This window comes from Physcomitrium patens, chromosome 24 (assembly GCF_059467195.1).
Source record: "Physcomitrium patens ecotype Gransden chromosome 24, ASM5946719v1, whole genome shotgun sequence".
NCBI lineage: Eukaryota > Viridiplantae > Streptophyta > Bryopsida > Funariales > Funariaceae > Physcomitrium > Physcomitrium patens.
This window is the reverse complement of record NC_143433.1, coordinates 3,006,766-3,025,554: the sequence shown is the minus strand read 5'-3', so window position 1 is coordinate 3,025,554 and position 18,789 is coordinate 3,006,766. Positions and strand designations below refer to the sequence as shown.

General features: G+C 37.2%; 3 protein-coding genes across 8 annotated transcripts; 2 read left to right on the top strand and 1 right to left on the bottom strand.

Annotated features, from left to right (window-relative positions):
- Positions 1-3,136: 3,136 nt before the first annotated feature.
- On the top strand, positions 3,137-4,600 carry LOC112276991 (large ribosomal subunit protein uL1). Its single transcript, XM_024508879.3, has 4 exons — positions 3,137-3,187; positions 3,554-3,773; positions 3,885-4,256; positions 4,399-4,600. The coding sequence occupies exons 1-4, from the start codon at positions 3,183-3,185 to the stop codon at positions 4,450-4,452; spliced, it is 651 nt and encodes a 216-aa protein (XP_024364647.1). The 5' UTR covers positions 3,137-3,182; the 3' UTR covers positions 4,453-4,600.
- A 2,052-nt stretch (positions 4,601-6,652) lies between these two features.
- LOC112276973 (uncharacterized) lies at positions 6,653-9,726 on the bottom strand. 3 transcript variants are annotated; one of them, XM_024508837.3, is made up of 5 exons: positions 9,119-9,567; positions 8,506-8,548; positions 7,978-8,167; positions 7,655-7,842; positions 6,653-7,497 (listed from the first exon to the last, which is right to left on the bottom strand). In XM_024508837.3, exons 1-5 carry the CDS (start codon positions 9,271-9,273, stop codon positions 6,781-6,783), a joined length of 1,293 nt encoding a protein of 430 aa, XP_024364605.1. In that variant the 5' UTR covers positions 9,274-9,567; the 3' UTR covers positions 6,653-6,780. The 3 variants fall into 3 exon arrangements, with proteins under 3 accessions (XP_024364605.1, XP_024364606.1, XP_024364603.1); XM_024508838.3 differs by having other exon boundaries at positions 8,056-8,167; positions 9,119-9,414; XM_024508835.3 differs by having other exon boundaries at positions 7,655-8,167; positions 9,119-9,726.
- Positions 9,727-12,434: 2,708 nt separating this feature from the next.
- LOC112276292 (transcriptional adapter ADA2) lies at positions 12,435-18,438 on the top strand. 4 transcript variants are annotated; one of them, XM_090247033.1, is made up of 13 exons: positions 12,435-12,591; positions 12,724-12,779; positions 13,335-13,507; positions 13,715-13,780; positions 13,910-14,035; positions 14,884-14,959; positions 15,287-15,344; positions 15,500-15,546; positions 15,777-15,974; positions 16,164-16,398; positions 16,728-16,947; positions 17,232-17,576; positions 17,756-18,438. In XM_090247033.1, the coding sequence occupies exons 1-13, from the start codon at positions 12,530-12,532 to the stop codon at positions 17,975-17,977; spliced, it is 1,884 nt and encodes a 627-aa protein (XP_090103159.1). In that variant the 5' UTR covers positions 12,435-12,529; the 3' UTR covers positions 17,978-18,438. The 4 variants fall into 4 exon arrangements, with proteins under 4 accessions (XP_090103159.1, XP_024363192.1, XP_024363193.1 ...); XM_024507424.3 differs by having other exon boundaries at positions 16,728-16,986; XM_024507425.3 differs by having other exon boundaries at positions 15,768-15,974.
- The last annotated feature ends 351 nt before the right edge of the window (positions 18,439-18,789 follow it).

The window sequence follows — 18,789 nt, the reverse complement described above, 5'->3', positions numbered from 1 at the left end:
TCTTATCAAGAAAAAGAGACAATCCACTCTTAATCAAGATTAAACAAAGCTCTTATATTATACTCTTGTCAATCTATTAAGGATAAAAATATGATAAAAACAAATAAACAAGTGAGACTTCTCTCAAAGAAAGATGACAAAATAGAAATAACTTGATATGTATATTAAAAAAGAAACTGGAATGGCTATTGCCATAAGCCAAGAAAACTAGAGACCCTTGAAACTAGACTAGAAGCAAGAAAAGAGTTGATAAGAGTGAAGGAGGCTTCACTCTTGTCTCTATATATACTATCTAACTAAAGGCTACGTGGCGATGTTCTCTAGGACCTCCAATATGTGTTGAATTTGTAGGACACATGCCTTGACTTACAAGGTAAGTTTTTCTACATGTGGGCCACATAGTTAGCTTGGTCTTCAAGCTAATAACATGTGTTGCACATGGCCAACTTGTTGACCACGTTTTTAATCCAAAAAGTCAATTAAAGACATCTATAAAGCCAAAGTAGTGTTTATGAAGCTTCTATGAAGCTTGTATAGCAAATATTATAGAATTAACTTACTTTTACCTACTTTTACTTACTTCTACCTATTTATACATATAATTACTAGCTTACATGCGTATGTTGGTGACATCTAGATCTTGTCTTTCTTATATTTTTATATAACTTATTTGGTTTGGAATGGTTTAAACTAGAATCTCTATAGCCTAGATTGATCCAACAAAATAGGTTGTTAGTTTATATTTATTTGTTTATTTATTTATTTTTAATAAGTTCCTAATACATCCTTATGAGAGATTGTTGGAAGTCCTTTCAAAAATATTCCCTACTTCATTCTTTCTTTAAAATAGTATATCCAATTTTTACTATTTTTAATATATTTTCTAATTTTAAAGATCTAGATAACATATTTTCTATTTTTTACCTCTTGCTTTACTACTTTATTAATATAACACCATCTAACCACTAACTCTACTTAAACCATGATCATTTCATCTACCATTATAATTGTACTTGACTCTTAATACTTAAATGAGCCTTTTCTTTGATAATTTATCCTATCTAACTATATCCAAAATTTTCTCTTCTTAATTCCATTGATTTATTCTAATTTTAAAAAAAATTCATTATGAATCAAAAATTTGGCTCACAAAATCTTAAGTAAAATTTTAATTTAAACTCTAACTAAACCTTAATTAAATCTTAAATCAAACTCTAATGAAATCCTAATGAAACCTTAAATCTTAACTCAAATTCTAATAAAATCCTAATAAAACCTTAAATCCTAGAAAAAATCTATATAAGTATTAAATCAAATCTTAAGTAAATCCTAATCTTAACCAAATCCTAGACCAACTTTGAAACCAAATCCTAATAAATCCTAATTCTTAAATAAAGTCTTAACAAACCTATAGTAAAATAGAACCTCAATAATTAATGATTAAACTATTGATATCAATTCAAAATTTTCATAATTTTTAATCTCTTAGTTAGGAACAAGCATAAGAAAGATGAAATTGATCATACTTAATAATTGAAAGAAATGCAAGATAATCCAATTAGGTATTAGGTGGCCTCTTACTCCAACCTGAATGCTAAACTTGCAGTGGCAATATCTCCTTTGTAAACTATTGAATTGCTCTCAAATTTCACCTAGACGTCAAAAATCAAGTCTAAAATCCATATAAAAATAATTCACTTCAATCCAATTGACAAATTGCTGAAGATTTAGAAATACTCACTATCCTTCAAACTCCAATTTTTGAGACCTCAACCCATAAAAACCTTCATATGCTTCAATCTAATTGTTTAATTGACCCCAAAATTTGTACACATATTTAGAACTAATACACCAACACTTTGCTCAAATTTCACTTATATAAATACCATAAAACTTGAGAAATCCTCAAATTTGTAAACATATTTTTATTTCTTAAAATCTAAATCAATTAAGAACATCTTTTACTTGAAAATCCCTCAAAAACTCAATATTGATTCAATTGACATAAAACCAATGGCAAAAAATCTCTTCTCAAGTTTGCTCTCAAATCCCACTCTCTGATGTACAAAAGAATTGAGAAGTCATCATAGGTGCATGGTTTTATGCTTGAAGGTTTGATTCTAACCTAAGTTGACAACTGGTCCTCTCCAAGTATCAATTCTTGGCTTCTTGAGATAAAATTTTCTAAAATCTACTCTTAACTTCCTCCTATACATACCTATATCATTTAACTTTCCAATCTACTTTGTTTGCCTTATTTATAGCCTTACAAAATAAGTAGAAGCCTATTTTGTAAAAAGACAATATTAACACCTTTTAGTTTTAATATTTTTTTTACTATTATCTATATTTCTAAGATAATTTGCTAAAATATTTTAAAATAAGATCTTCTATAATATATATATATATATATATATATATATATATATTCATTAATCAAGTTATATCATGACACTTCCTCTTAAGTATAAGGTATCAAGTAGTTTGTTGCAATTTTTCTACTCCATTAATGTATTGGATTCACTTCATTTACATGTCAAAAAAAAAAAAAAAAAAAAAAAACACATCTATTGAATTTTATTGTGTATGCTTCTTTTTCAAATTTAATTATTTGTCTCTACTTTTATAATTATATTATTTTGATTATTTATTTTATTTTGATGAATTAAATAATTTTTAGTAATTTTACACATTTTTGTGCAATTATTTGAACCAATACCACTTCTTGTAGAATTGCTGATGGGTTAAAAAAAATTACTCCAATTAATTTTGTTTAATGAAATGATTAAGTTTTATGAATGTACTTGAATAAAAAATAAAATTTTATTAATTTCATATAAAATTAATAAAAAATATAAATTAATTATTCTCTTAATTTTTAATTTTTACAAACATGTGGAACAGCATAAAGTAACAAGGCAAAGTAAGTGCAGGTTTCAGAATTTGGAACCACGGGCATAGATTCCTCGGGCACCAGTCCAACGACGCTCGAGGGCGCGGTCAAGGGCTTCAAGCCGCTCTGAACCCGTGTCCAAGCCTCCAAGGTTCGGTTCCGACGCTTGCTTAGGTTTAGGGGTTTATCTCGTCTCTGTACAAAACCTCGTCTAGGTTACATGCCTGGACCTCTTTCAACTTCACACCGTCGTGAGGACTCCCTGGTTCGTGCGTAATTTGCTGCAACCATGAGGTTTGTTTTCTCTCATTTGGACCCATGAAGAAGCTCAACTCTGAATAGGTTGCTCCTCACAGTAGAATATTGAATCATCTTTCTGCAGTTGGTCTAGCCGCATTCAGGACGGTGACACTGTCTCTCTCCCTGTTTGTAAACCATATGGTTGTCTCGGAGAGTGGAATCCTCTTTGACCTTTTGCGTTTTCAAAGAGATTATCATTTCTGATTTATTTACATTTGTATCTATGTCCACTTCTGTTTTCGATAGGTTATCGAAAGGTGATGGGGAGTTTTAGGGTTTTTAGTAGGGTTTGATTGGTAGCTACAACCTACTAGTCGAATTACACGTTTAACGGTCGTGTTATGCTGCTCTCGGCTGCAGTAAGCTTCAGAGCGATGTCCTCAGGGAGGCCATCACTCAGATTACCACTGCCGCTAAGGAGAAGAATAGGAAGTTCACAGAGACTGTGGAGCTTCAGATCGGTCTGAAGAACTATGATCCCCAGAAAGACAAGCGTTTCAGTGGTTCCGTGAAGCTGCCACACATTCCTCGCCCTAAGATGCGCGTGTGCATGCTCGGAGATGCCCAGCACGTTGAGGAGGTATTTCCTCTAACTCAACTAATGCCACCCATGTTGAGAAGCATTTTGTCAGCATGCCACATTACGCAGGTTGATTACCTCTTATTTATTCGCCCCATTATTGCGTAACAGGCCAACAAGATGGGCATGGAATACATGGACGTCGAGAGCTTGAAGAAAATGAACAAGAACAAGAAGCTCGTGAAGAAACTGGCGAAGAAGTACCACGCTTTCTTGGCCTCCGAGTCTGTCATTAAGCAGATTCCTCGTCTGTTGGGACCTGGTTTGAACAAGGCCGGAAAGTTTCCCACTTTGGTGTCTCACCAGGAATCGCTTGACGCCAAGTGCCAGGAGACCAAGGCCATGGTCAAGTTCCAGCTGAAGAAGGTGTTGTGCATGGGAGTTGCCATTGGAAATTGTGACATGGAGGAGAAGCAGATCTTCCAAAACACTCAGATGGGTGTCAACTTCCTTGTATCCCTGCTGAAGAAGAACTGGCAGAATGTAAGCAACAAACTCAATAGTTTCATCATATTTCCGACCTGTTCCTTTTATTCGTATTAGTTTGTATTAATTCGGTATTTACTCGAGCTTGCGTCGCTGATCACATCTCTAAGTATTCTGTTCATACTTTTTCTTGTGGCAGGTCCGCGTTCTGTACTTGAAGACTACCATGGGCACCCCTGTCCGTATCTATTAGTTGTGTAGAACGTGGATTGTAAGGCATCTTTCAGTCAATGCCAATGAAAATTATGGAGGTTTCTATTTCTGTTCCAGCTTCCTTTCATTGCTGCAAATCGAATTCTGTACCCTTCCATGTTTCAATTCAGAGCTGTTTTTTGGCATCATACGCTGGAGTGTTGCCTAATGGATCGAACTTAAATGCGCTGCGGTCTACATTGGTAACTGAGATTTAATTGTGTCTTAATATTTCTAAGATTGTTTCCGCACTTCCATAATTCTTCTCATTTCGTATGATGGATCCATCTTAGACCTTTCTTTGTTTGATGTAGTGGTGAAACTGTTCTCGCTCCATAGTAATGACTCGCTCCCATTTATACTGTTGCTGGACGGTCAGGATTTTCTCAGTCAGCCTCATGACAAGCGGTTGGCTTAACCAATCGGCCCTTCTGTTGGTGTGGCAAAAGTGGTTGATAATGTCCTTGTCAGCACATGCTTCAAACTTATTGAGTCCAGGGTAAGGGTCTATTGAGTGGCGTCACCTAATTTCACTTCGAGTTCTTTGAAATACATCTTACTATGAATTCCATGACTTAGGTCACCAGTCGATGCCTCCGCACAAGTCCAGTGTTACCAAGATTCTTTACCTCGGTCGGAACGTTATCCACCAACACTATCGAAAAGCAAACAGTTGCAAATTTGATTCATGTAGCCACAACTCATCAATTAACCTGTTGAAGTAAATTGTGCAACTCGTATACTATCTCATCGACTTGTGGGGCGAATAAGTGGCGGGGCAGGAAATTGTTAGATCGCAGCGTTTGCAACAACAGCCATTTGCAGAAAATCACTTAATCCTTCTAAAACTAAATATTCTTGTAGACGTTGCTTCCCGTACAGGTAAATATCTCCATAAAATTTTGACGTCCAAGCACAACATCCGTATCGATAACACATCAAATCTAACTGGAATATACGTCAACCTCAGAAACCGAATAATTTGCCTGTACCGAGGAGGGAGTAAGAGCCTGATAGCTTCCATGATCGAACAAATGCAAACTGCCCTTCAACTTCAAGACGCGACACTTCCTTGGACAACCCATCCTCCACAAGTCATTGGCGTCAAAACACAGTTGCAGCCTAAAACCATCGTTAAACGGCAAGCAAGAAAACTCCATGAAAGTGTACAAATTGCACTGATATCTGGATTGAATAGTGTGATAAATTTGCTTTCAAATTAATAAACTCAAAACGAATCTCGTTATTGTGTTAGATATGCCCATAGGGAGATTCAGTGGCAGTAAGGTGGTGATCGGCGAAGACCGATCGACAAGACCTGTAGAAGACGTAAGCAAAGTCGGAATCGATGGTGGGCAACGGGCTTACACCACTTGTGCCAATCTGGACATCAATGGTGAGAAATTCGAAGCTATGTGAAGAAATCGCGCGACATTTTACATTGTGAGATGAATACAATGACTGCATCTTGCTTTTGTTTATTTATTTGTTTGATTTCAAACTTACAAGAGTTTGTGGAACACGTAGATACAAGAATATTTATATATTTATATATATACATATATGTAGAGGACGTTTTTATTCATTATTTTGTATTAGTTTATTAGTTATATTTATATATATATATATATATATATATATATATATATTATTTATTTCTAGAACTTAATTAATAATTAATAGATACGATCTAGAATCCTCTTTGTTTTCACCAGTATTTTGATTATACCATGTAATTTTATACTATTATGATTTTTCATTCTTCATGCATTTAATTTAGTTGATTTTGGTGATCTGCGTTTAGATCCTTGATGTGTATACATTATTTCTAATTTACATGATCACACTTTCTAATCACAATTTTAGATCTTATTTCTTGATGCAACTAGTTTGAAGATATTCCTTTACCTACCGTATCAAGTCTGTAAGAGTTGTGTTATATTCAATGTATCATCCAATTTGAATGAATAGGCATGTCATGTAACACATCTCATTCGATTTGAATAAAACCACTGAATTTTTTCCAACTTGACAAAAATGAGAGCACTCGATGATTCCAGGTGCAGATTATTAGATTGCAAGTTGTCAAAGATAAGTATCACGGTGCTCTCATATCAGATCCTCCAGATCAGATTACAACAGGAAAAGAAGGTAGTTACAAACCCAGCCGTAGAACCTTTCAGCGTCAGTGCAATTAGAGGTCGTTAGAACTCAGAGGTAGGATCTGGGGATGTTCATTTCATAGAAAAATGTATGTTACAACTCAACGATGATTGCTCTGCTAGGAGGTTTACTCTAGATGAACCCGGAACCCTCATCAACTTGACAATTACTGGATATTCTTTGGCTTGATCGGCAAGATGTTTCCGAGCGTGAGCGTCTGTTTGTCTTTGTCATCAGAAGCCGATGCTTCTTTCTCTTTTTCTCGATCTCCGTGAAGAAAGTGAATAGCCTTCTGTGGCATGCTGGGACCGCTAGAGCTTTCTTCTGATTTCTCCGCCTCCTTATCAGGGCCCCTGAACCCATCAGGCAGCATTCCTCCTATGTAGCCCCATGGATCCGTCACCTTACTCTTCACATTCTTCACAACTTTGACAACTATGTACCTCCACACGAATGACGACACGAGCATTATCCCTAAAACCACGTGGGTGTATCGATTTTGTGAGACAATTTTCTTGGCAATGTCCTTCGTTTCATCTGAGTCGCTCGACTCCTCAATGTCCTCTGACTCGGAATCCACCCGCGTATCTTCCACTTCGGGCTCTGAATCTGACGTCTTAGAGGAAAGGTGCATGATTTGAAGAAGCTTGTTCACAGCATCCGAATTTTGAGTAACCAGCGTAGCGGTGGTTATAGCAGCCTCAGCAGCTGATTTTGCAGCTTGTGTTGCAGCCTCTATCGCCTTTTTCATGTCGTCGTTCTTAAATCTCTTCGATTTGCCACTTTTGCTGATATCCCACATGCTTCTGGCACCACGTGATGATGACCTTGCAATTCTACCTACCTGCTTGGGCTGGTGCTTCTGTTCCCTTAAAGCCTGGACCTGTAAAACTGACGGCAAAATCATCAGATGCAGGATAACACAGATTCGGGGATGGAAATATGTGTGCAGGAATCATGAGCTCAAGCACAGCAAAGAATGAAATGGGTTGATATTTAGAACACAACGTGTTTACTGTAAACATTGTAAGTTTACTTGCCTGTTCAAGCAACCTGGACAAAAGCTGGAAGTCCACGGAATCAGCTGTCGATCGAAATCCTTCACTTTTTTCCAAGCACTCACTCAGCTCCTTCGGCTTCGTAGCATCCTCATCACGTTGCTTCGAGAATGCGCGCGTATCTTCTCGAATTATCCGGAGCATCGCATTTTCAACAAGATCAAGGTCCTCTGGCGCAGTACCCAGAAACAAGGAGCTGTCTTTATCAGTCTCTGAATCAGAGAATACCGATCTATCTAACAGTAAAGGCCCAGGTACAGTCGTAGACAAGTTTCTTCTATGGGTAATGTCCGAATCCTCACTACCACTTAGTTCGGTTGCTGAGTATGCAGAATCTTGAACGTCCACGCGAGAGTAAAATGCACGGGGCAGAGACATTTCACCCGTGGTTAATTTTCGGTCCTTGTCATTCGCAGAAGCTAAACTGTTGAAAAGATCTGCAGCATCTCTTTTGACAAAACTTCGTCGATCTATCTCCGGGTGCTCTAGGAGATCCTGTAAACAATTCAGATTTAGAATTTAACATGGGATGAAACAGCTCAAATACACAGAAGGACCAATCATGCCTCCAGTGAGACAAGAGAAATCATTGTCGGACAAGATCACACTTCCAACTCATAAGCAATAAACCTCCAACCAAAATATTGCGAACATAAACAGATTTTCTAAATTCAAGAGACAGCGACTTCTGTCCAAATGTACAAGACAACGTCGGCACTAGGTAGAAGTTGAACAAACCACATTCTCATTAAATCAGACATTGGGAACATTGTTTATGTACGGACCCAATGCATCCTACAAAAAAAAAAAAAAAAAAAAAATCCTATTCAAACCTTGTAGCCATCTTCATCTTTATTGTTAGTAGCATTTACCTCCCTGCGACGAGAAAGAATGAATTAGTCTAATGCACTGAAACATTCAAAAGTGGGTGCAGAGTTGTTCGTGTGGAAAAGCTTGCGTCTGTGAGAAATTCGTGCATATAACTATTGAAGTTCCTAAGACTAGAGTATTGCTGAAAAAAATGATTTAAAAGTAATGGTCCAAATTATAGTACTCGACAGCCAACTGCATCAGGTTGATCTTGCCTGCTAAGAACTTTACAGGCTAAGGATACACAAATTGTGGCTCTAGGTGTGACGGTCTTACTACTTGCCAAAGAAAATCAACCGCAGTTTTGCGATGTGATGTAAGCACTATCCTTCTTAGCCAATTAACGTGATCAATAAACAAGAAGCAACAGCACATTCTCACTGTCTCCTTTGCATGCTTCCGCACAAGCATTCGCCCTTCTATCGCCATGGCGTACGACAAGGCTCCAAATCAATAAACACAACTTGATCAACAATGACTACCCTAATGACAGTAAACAGGGGATAGAAGAGAAAAGAAAAAGGAAAAATAAAACGCAACAACCCGATCAAGGAGATAGTGAAGCGCGGCACACACCTGTGCGGCATCGCTAAATTTCGAAGCGCTTTCTCCATGGCCTGGGCTGCTCGATCAGACATAAGTGAGGACGATTGACTGAAAACGGACAACGGAACGCGTGCAGAGGGCGTCGCGGGCTGCCTATTGCCGTTACTCTCGAGCACTCCCACCATCTCTGCTCCTCCCGAACCCCCTCGTCATAGCTACTCTCAAATTTCAACGCTCCTCATGGAAACAAGAAACTCACTCCAACTTTCCCCGAAGACATACACGTCTCATCCCGGCACATGTACACAACCAAAACGGGCTAGGACTCCACCATATTCGTGACTAGGTTTGGATCAACGCCCCTCACGCACAGAGACAGTCACCTTCCACAGCAACTCGCGACGATCCGCTAATCGTCGTCCTCATCCCCCTCTCCTCCCCACGACAACCGCCGAAAACCTCACACAAGTCTTAACCTCTCCATCCCAATGACACAACGAAAGAACACATGAACACTGCCTGGTCGCAACCGCAAAGGAAGCGTACAAAAGCGAATAGAATGAATCGAAAGAATCACAGTCCTTGTGGACCACACAATGAGTGACGGACAACGCAACCATGCAGCAATGAAGATTGCGATTGGCTAAATTTTAGCGGACCAGAATCCGACGCTATGGTTAGAAAACATTCACTGGAGTTTCTTCAAGCATTTCGTGCAACTGGAGCCATGATTTCTCATCCTTTCACTCTCAGCCACAGAAACGGCCCCCACTCCGCTCGAGCTACATACATAGCGACGTTCCGGTCGCAATGGCATCAACTGCGTCGAATTTTGTTTTCCTTGTTTCCTTTTGTTTAATTGCACAGTTGGTTTTGTTTTGTTCTCTTCGGAGGCAAATGCGATTCAAAAACTTTGCGTCGTCGTTTTCAAACCGGCGCGAGTGTCGCGGGATTGGCAGCCCCAGGATTCCATTAAGCAGGGAGCCATCAACGGGTGGGCTGTGTGGTCTTAATCAACATCCGTTATTGGATGACTTTGGGTGTTTTGGATGAACTTCGAATGGCGTGGATGTGAAATGAGAGCTGCACTTTTAGTTTCCTAATTTTTTATTTCTTTTTCTTTTCATTTTACTTTTTTCTTTCCCTTTTCACTTTTTCCTCTTTTTCTTTCTTTCTAGAGGTTATTTTTATTTTTTAAATAAATATGTTTTGGTTTATTAGTGTGCATGACTGCTGGTAAATAATGAATTATTCTTGGACTAGTTCTAACCATGTTTTTATCAACAGCTATTTTAGAATAAGATTATAGATTAACATTAAATATTGTTTTTAATACATGGAGGTTATAATAGGCAAATGTTAGATAGACCCACCCTTGATGAAGAATATGGTAATCATGATGATTGTGGTTGGTTTTTATTGAGTGTAGTGCCAATAATGGAGAAATGAATCTAGAATTTATTTTATTTTTTTCATTTCATTTTATGATGGCTAGGATAAATGGGTCAATTCAGTAAAAACTTTGGTCTATTTAACATACTTATTTAAGTATTGAGTGATTTCATCAACTTTGGTTTCCATTTTTTGTTAGCATATAATTGATAATATAAGTCAAAGAGAATTGGAAAAAAAGTAAATTATGTTGTGCATGTTTTTTACTATTTTGTTTAGGTGTATAAATTGTAATAGGTCAAGCAACTCATGTGAAGTACAACTGTTTGAATTAACTATCATTCAAATATTTACATTTTTTGTAATTCAATGTGGATGGAATAACAATCCACTCCAAATATATAAATATAAATTTATATAGCCATACTTTGATGAGTACACAAATTCCAATCTGTAATATCAAAATTACATATCTTTAATAATATAAAGTTGATAGCTTTTTCTAATAAAAAGTAGTAAAAATAGAACAAAATAAATTTTTGATTTTTTATACATAAATAATAATGACTAATACGAACAAAAAATTGGATTGGATTAAGCTGAAAGAAAGATTAATATTTCAAATTATAGTAAATTTAAAATTAAAATTAAAATTAAAACCACCATCTTATGAAATTATACCATAATATTGTTCTTTTAGGTTAAAGTTAATTTGAACAATAAAATAGATGTTGTTCTTTCTAACAACAACATAATATTTAAAATTTGTGTATATATGTATATATATATATATAGATATATATATATATATATATATAGATATATGTTTATTCCTAGAATACATTTTCTAAACATTTAAATACACTAAATGTATTTTATGTAGTTAACAGTAAAGACTACAAATAAATTATATTTTAAAAATGTTACATTTTATTTCTTAAAAAATACAAATATTAAAAATAGTAATGTATAAAAATTTGTTATTTTTATGTTTTTTATTAAAATCAAAAAATATGTATTTTCAACATATAATGTATGTATACACATATATCTTATTTGTAATTCCAATATATTATATAAGCATATTTTGTTTTTTTTTAAAATATTTTTTTAGTATACAAAATCATGATTATAATTTATATTTTAATTTTTAATTTCTATTTAGGTATTCATTTAAAGCATGGATGATTAAAACTATTGAAAATTAGAATGAAACTCTTCATAACTCGTGAATTATTTTAATTAGTAGTAGTGCTATAGAGATTTATTGTTTTGTCAAACCAATGATATAAATCTAAAGATTATGATATTTGCAATTAGCAATACTTGAAAATACTTCCATTTTAGAATTGTAGGCTTAATTGAAAAAACACTAAAACAAATATTTATGCATTTCATTTGTTATTTATCTTGTATGTTTATCAAACTCATAAATTTTATTAAATTAAAATAAAACTTTGAAAAACCATGCACAAAAAAATCTAAAGCTAAAGCATTGAGTACTACACTTTATTTTATGTTCAAAAGAGCAATTTACAATCCTCCTAAATATTTTAAATTCAAAGACTTATAACCTAAAATACGATTAACCATACATATTTAAAATACCTTGGATTTTTTTTTTCTTAAAACACGATTATTCTGTTTTGATATTTGCTAGGATACAATCCTTCAAATTACTTAAAATTTCGGTAGAAATAAAGACGCAAACAAGAGGTATACCACTACGTACATCTACCGTAGCAACTGTTGAATATACTTCCTAATTTGGGAGAACTTCCTAGAACCTCACTCGGAGGCGTAGGTGACAGTACCGTATATACTCTCACAATGGATACGATAACTCCTAGATACGAATACAAGACATTTCCAATTAGACGGAATGTTCCGTATGCGCAGGGGTCTGCGCGGGCTTTGGCGGGTATCATTCCCGCGCAGGATAGCCATGTCAGCGGGTGCTCGAGTTTCGGGGGTTCGCTTTGAGCGTCGAGGGAGGGTTTGCTCGTCGTTGCAATCAGTTGTAGTAGCTCCGTTGGTGCAGGTTTCGTCATGGGCCGATCGCGAGGAGTGCATAGTACACAAGACGACGACACGGCCTGGTTTGGTCACAGGTATGTCACGCGGGCCATTTTTTTCCCCGCTGTATTTCTTCTGGTTACGGTGGAAATATTTGGTCGCATTGGGGTTTTGCGTCAGTGTGATGGTGAAGATGTTGAGCTGGTTTTTATTTAGTTTCGTTTCAGGTCTAAGCGGAGGCGTGTGGCGGTTGGAGGAGATGTTCCTGAGCCTTCAGCAGCAGGTGAGGAATCGTGTTACTGGTGGACTCTTTCGAAGTTTGAGTTCATTTTGAATCTCAATATGATTTCAATGTTTGCTTCTGCTGTTAGTGCGTTGAATTGGACGTTATTGTGCCCATTGAACTGATTCAATTTGGAGTTTGCAAAGGTTATTCGCAAACATATGTGTTTTGTCATTGTGTTGTGGCGTTCCTTGATGGATAGCTAGCGAGCACATTATTAACGGATGAGTATCTTACACTAAAGAGAAGTGGTCGATATTTTTGAATTACTGTCGTGGTAAATCATTGATTTTTGAAAAATTTGTCAATTACGTCTGCAGTTCAGGATCTGAAAATGTATGTGAGCTTCGATGTTGAGTAGAAACATTGTGCTTGATTTGACATGTATGCTATTTCTTGAGTAACTACGTAGTTTTCTTCTGTTTGTGGTGTATTGTTTTGTTTTTTTTTCGCGTAGGTAATGACTCTGTGACAAAGTAATGACCGAATTTTACATGCTGATTTATGTTGTGGAAATTTTCATCTATTACAGAGGGGCTTGTTTCTGGACTGCAGGTGCGGGAGAAGCAAAAAAAGCTCTCTATCACTGCAATTACTGCATTAAAGACATTTCAGGAACCATTCGAATTAAGTGCAATAAGTGCCCTGATTTCGATCTTTGCGTAGAGTGCTTCTCTGTTGGTGTGGAAATCACACCTCACAAATCCAATCATTCCTATCGAGTCATTGTAATTCCTCCATGCACACAGACTCGAAATTGTATTAATGTAGCCACATTCTGCAATTTTGCTAGCAGCGTTCGGTTTGCTGCAACTTATTTACTAGAAATTGCTCTGCCAGAGACGGATGTAGGCAAGGAGCTGGAGCTTCTTATGTCATATTGCTTTTGCGTGTAGTCGGGCTGAAACTTTTCTCTCTCGTGGGGGTGTTTGCAGGATAATCTATCGTTTCCCCTCATCCACCCTGAATGGAACGCCGATGAAGAAATTTTGCTTTTGGAGGTATGGTTTGTTCTCAGCGTGCATTTTCTTTCTCAATTTGAGGGAGTACTCAGTGCTCTCATAGAGACAACAACTTGCCTCGATCTTTGCATGCCTTGGAATATTGCCTGATATTGTTCTCGTGTGCAGGGAGTTGAGATGTACGGGCTTGGAAATTGGGGGGAAGCTTCAGAGCACGTGGGAACAAAGACTAAGACTCAGTGTTTTGGTCATTATATGACAACGTACATGAATTCCATCTGTTCTCCGTTACCCGTAAGTCCATCTTGTGCTATGTCATCTATTTTAATGATGTTTTCCTTCGGTTGTATTGGAAATTGTTCTATTAGAACACTGTATGGAGTGCCGGAATTGTTACTGTCTATCCTAGTCTGAGCAGGCCTCCGCATTTGGTTATTCAAGACATAAAGTTCCCTCTAGCTAGTTGCCGATTGTTTGGAAAATACTTGATGGTTTCTGTGGTCACATGAAGTAAGTGGTAGACATTTTTTTGTTTGTTTGTTTTTGTTGTTGTTGTTTTTTTTTTTTTTTTTTTTTTTTTTTTGGGATTGATACATTTCTGTAGAGGTAGCAGGACAAATAAGCTGAACTGGGTTCCTTCATTCTCTTCGTAGAAAAGCTTACTATATTTTATTGTAAAGAAATAGAATACGTACACTTGTATAAACAATTTGAAAAACGTAGAACTATCTTGTTTTTTACCATCTTATGGATTGCACAATTTTACCCAATCATACAAATATTTTAAACGCCACAGACGGAACATGTATTCTTGGTGGATTTCTAAATTTTGAACTTATTATCTGACTTGGAAAATACAGAAAACGAATTTTCAACATTCAACTTTGCGGATGTCTCAGGAACATTAAGACTCTTAGTTTCATTTAAAGCAAACTTAAAAAATGTTTTGAAAGTCCAAACTTATAGTACCATTGTAAATTGTGACAAAAGCTGAAGAATCTTTAGGTTTTGAGCAACTGATGCTGACGTACTCTTCTTAATATCGTTATGCAATCCTATTTTGCAATATTCCGATCAATATGTGCGACTTGAGAGTTTCCTTTGACGCTGTCTAAATGTTTGGAATGTGACGGTGGGTGCAGGATATGTCCCACGTTATAGGGAAATCAAAGGCAGATCTCTTAGCCATGGCTCGCTCACATCAAGAAGGCAAGAAAGGTACTTCAGAACCAACACTTCAAAACCACCTTCTGCTGTTCTAAACGTTCTGTTGAGCATAGGAAAATGCAGTATGTCATAATCCGTTGTGTTGTAATTGAGTTACTACACGCTTGCATATTGTTTTATATCAAGCTTATACCTTACTGTTCTTGTAAGCATCCTATTTTGAACTAGTCTTGAGGTTTGGCAAGTCGTACATGTTAATCCATGTAGTAATTTACTTTAGTCCGTCAGTGCTTCATAACATTCTGCGAGTCAATCATGAAACTATGTGGTAGCCATTATTGAGTCTCCAATTGAAGGTTGGATGTTTGATTTTAACAGATGGTGGTGTGCTACGATTAGTTAAACAGGAGCCTCCCAATTCTCCGTCAAGAATCAAGTAAGATCTCCTCCCTACATGCTTAGAATGAACTGGGATGTCTTTCTTAATGCAACTCTGGTCGTGTCGGCACCTTGCGTGCACAGATTTTATTCAGGTGTATATGTTATGGGCTAGGCTATGTGCTGACTTGGACTTGGCTGGGTGGTTTCAAGGATGGAAGACGGTTTCGAAGGTAGATCCCCGTCCAGCATGTCAACAGGTGCAACCCTGCCTTGTGAAGTAATTCGAATAGTATTTTGATGAGATTGTGCTTCTTTGTTCAGTCATTTTAACTCATCACCTGTGCTCCCAGCTTACTCTTTCCAAGTCTATTCAAAGATGTGATTTTGGAGCTACGTACTATTCTATTTGTTGTTGCTATCTGTCTTTGATTGCAAGCATCTGTATTTGCTATGAAAGAAACTTATTTATCTCATGCAGGGACTTTAGATATCAAGCCACTGCTTTCAACTCCTGGAAGTGAGGGAGATGATGGGGATGGTAGAGCTGGTGGAAGTCAAGCTATTGATTCAAGCGGTCCTTCTGGTGGACCAGGTTCAAAGTGTCAAAAGACAGCAGGAGGTACACAAGGTGTGGTTCATGTCAAAGAATCACCAGATAACACTGCAGCTGGTGCAGCAGCAGAAGGTACGCTTTCCTTAACATGGTGAAATTTGCAAGTTCACAATGTAAGCCGCATGTGAGAAGAAACCTTTCTTCTTGTATATTGTAGACACGCTTAATGGTAGACACCGGGAGGTGCACTCTTGTGGTGGAAGAAACTTGGTAATGGCACTACAACGTGCATATCTGACCCACCGATTTTAACGCTGACAGATGGAGCTCAAAGTAATCGTACTCTTGGTGGCAAGAAGCCTAAACCTCTAGCTGAGGATAATAAGGGAGGCATTACTAGTACGGATCAGACGGGGTATCATGCTAAACGGCAAGAGTTTGAGCCAGAGTACGACAATGAAGCCGAACATCAACTGGCCGATATGGAGTTTAAGGATAATGACCATGAAACTGATCGGGAGTTGAAACTTCGGATGTTACATATTTATATCTCACGGTAAGGAATCTTTAGATGTGCTGTCAACTATACAATTAGTGCAGTCTCGCTCAAATTATGTGACGTGGTGTAGAGGGGAGGTAAAATGTGTATTGGTTTGGCTTGCTTTCGGATTATTGGTAGGATTTATAAAATTGGCTTGTCTTGAATTCACTCCTCTCGAAGCGACACAAACATAAAGCGTTAGTAGTCATTGGAAAGCATATTCCTAACGAACACCAGTTGTAGCACTTGCTCAAGTTTTCATAATCGTGTTCAGTGAAAATGGCTTTTACCTCGTTTCATTCTCAGTGCGTGTGCGTACTAACACAATTTTCTTCATCTTTCAGACTTGACGAACGGAAACGTAGGAAGAACTTCATACTAGAAAGAGGTCTCTTGAACATCAAGCGACAGCAGGTCCTAGATAGGAAGCGGAGTAAAGAAGAAAGAGAATTATACAATCGCAGCCGAGTCTTCATGCGCTACCATTCAGCGGAAGAACATGAAGCATTGCTTAACGGTCTGATTTCTGAGCGAAAACTTCGCCAACGCATTGAGGAACTGCAGGTGTTGTACCACGCATATCTTTACGTTCTATACACTAAGGTGATATGAATATTGTTTCAGCTTGCTTTGATTATGTTGGGTTGTCAAATCAGTTTTACGTAAGCTGACAAATCAGGGATTTCCCACGCCAGCCTTGAGATCGATCGAAATGGTTGTAGGTCAGAATAGATATCTTGTCTTCAAGTAAATCTTTAACAAGTATTTTGTGCTGATCATCGCTGCGATTAAGTGCTTTCCAACTTAATAATACCTTTTTGTTAACAAATTTGTATTTTCAAGTGCAGGAGTACAGAATGGCTTTGGGTCAGACCTTAGCAGAGACGCAGATACATGGCTCTGAAATGAAGAAAGAGACAGAGTTGAATCTAAGAAATGCTAGAGAAAGCACGTCTTACTTGTATAATGGCAAATTTTCAACGCATCGAGTTAATCGGTACTTGAGTAGGGAGAAGGAAGGGGAAGCTGCATTTCCTGGCAGTACGCGCGAGGTCCCGAAAGGACGAGTAGGTCCCCATCTTCTGCCAATTGGGAGCAGTCTCCTAGCAGGTTCTGGTGGAAAGAGCTCGAAAAGAACTTCAGCATCTTTTGAACTTGGAGGCTTTCCTGGTGTGGACTTACTCTCTCACACTGTAAGTACATCAACCTTTGCTTAATTGTGCACCAAGTTTGCCTGTTCATGTGGCACTGCATACTCAACGACAATTTTTTCTATAATTGCTTCAAACCTTAAGGTTCAAAACATTTCTCTTGTACATGTGTTAAAATTTTTTCTGGATTGAAGTGTCATTTTATGACTTGAATGTTGCAGGAGCAAGATCTATGTGTACAGCACAGGCTCATACCTGCTCATTACTTAAGGATGAAGGAACATCTCATGCTGGAGAGCTTGAAGTCGGGGCAAGTTCGAAGGTCCGATGCACATCAAATGTTTAAAGTGGATCCCGTGAAGACTGATCGTGTTTATGAACTGCTCCTTTCAAAAGGTTGGATACAAGGAGATGGACCTACTGCGTCAGCTTCGGATAGGTGAAGTACTATGCAAATGTGGCCTCCTCAGGTGCACCCAAGGACATCGTTTGAGAACATTTGCACTACAGAAACGGGGTTTGCACGGTCCCTGGCCAGAAACATAGATAATAATCTGTATAGGCAGAAAGGCAAATTGGGAGCTCTCAGGTGGCTTCTCAGTTTCTGCTGCAATTTGTCCACAATCTTAAGTCGTGCTGCCCAGAGTGAAGTGTAGAGGTCTTTCATGCACATAGAATGTAATCTATTGGTATGAAGGGACTCTCAGATCACAGATTATTTTCTCGCTTAGATACATTCATTACACGTTGGATAATCATGTTCTTGCTCCACCCCTCTCTAAGCCCAACTTTTTGACAAGTGTCTTTTTCAATTGGTTAACTGAAGAGATTGATAAAGTGTTCCAAAAAGAACTTTGATAATGATTGAGAACTTGATAAGCAATTACTTGCTATTTTTTTTGAACTTTTATTTGTGAATAATATAAAATAATGCATATCTGTAAGTGTATTTTGAAATTTAATATACATTATTGTAATATAAAAAGTGTGCACAATGACCATGTCATAAAGCTCAACAAGATGTCAATGCAATTGTTGAATTGTTTTAGCCAAATTTGTTCCATGTAAGATGAGAGAAGTTAATACTTTGGATTTTTCCAAAAGTTGAATGGTTAGAATAGTAACGACTCTTGATTAGAAAAAAAGAAATAAAAAGGAGAAAATAAATTCTTTAAAATGGATATACTTAAGTCCTTTTCTTGATGCACAAATATTTAGTTAAAAACCATTGTTGCTATCAATATTAAAATTCTCA

What these genes read in the sequence shown, in the direction of transcription:
- LOC112276991 (XM_024508879.3), top strand. An exon ending in ATGCCCAGCACGTTGAGGAG is followed by an intron (nt 3,774 to 3,884) that starts GTATTTCCTCTA and finishes ATTGCGTAACAG; the next exon opens with GCCAACAAGATGGGCATGGA. An exon ending in TGAAGAAGAACTGGCAGAAT is followed by an intron (nt 4,257 to 4,398) that starts GTAAGCAACAAA and finishes TTCTTGTGGCAG; the next exon opens with GTCCGCGTTCTGTACTTGAA.
- LOC112276973 (XM_024508835.3), bottom strand. Translation starts at nt 9,273, where the DNA reads ATGGTGGGAGTGCTCGAGAGTAACGGCAATAGGCAGCCCGCGACGCCC. An exon ending in AAGATGAAGATGGCTACAAG is followed by an intron (nt 8,168 to 8,505) that starts GTTTGAATAGGA and finishes AATTGTTTACAG; the next exon opens with GATCTCCTAGAGCACCCGGA. An exon ending in TGTCCAGGTTGCTTGAACAG is followed by an intron (nt 7,498 to 7,654) that starts GCAAGTAAACTT and finishes TCAGTTTTACAG; the next exon opens with GTCCAGGCTTTAAGGGAACA.
- LOC112276292 (XM_024507423.3), top strand. Translation starts at nt 12,530, where the DNA reads ATGGGCCGATCGCGAGGAGTGCATAGTACACAAGACGACGACACGGCC. An exon ending in ACATCAAGAAGGCAAGAAAG is followed by an intron (nt 14,960 to 15,286) that starts GTACTTCAGAAC and finishes TGATTTTAACAG; the next exon opens with ATGGTGGTGTGCTACGATTA. An exon ending in AATTCTCCGTCAAGAATCAA is followed by an intron (nt 15,345 to 15,499) that starts GTAAGATCTCCT and finishes GGTGGTTTCAAG; the next exon opens with GATGGAAGACGGTTTCGAAG.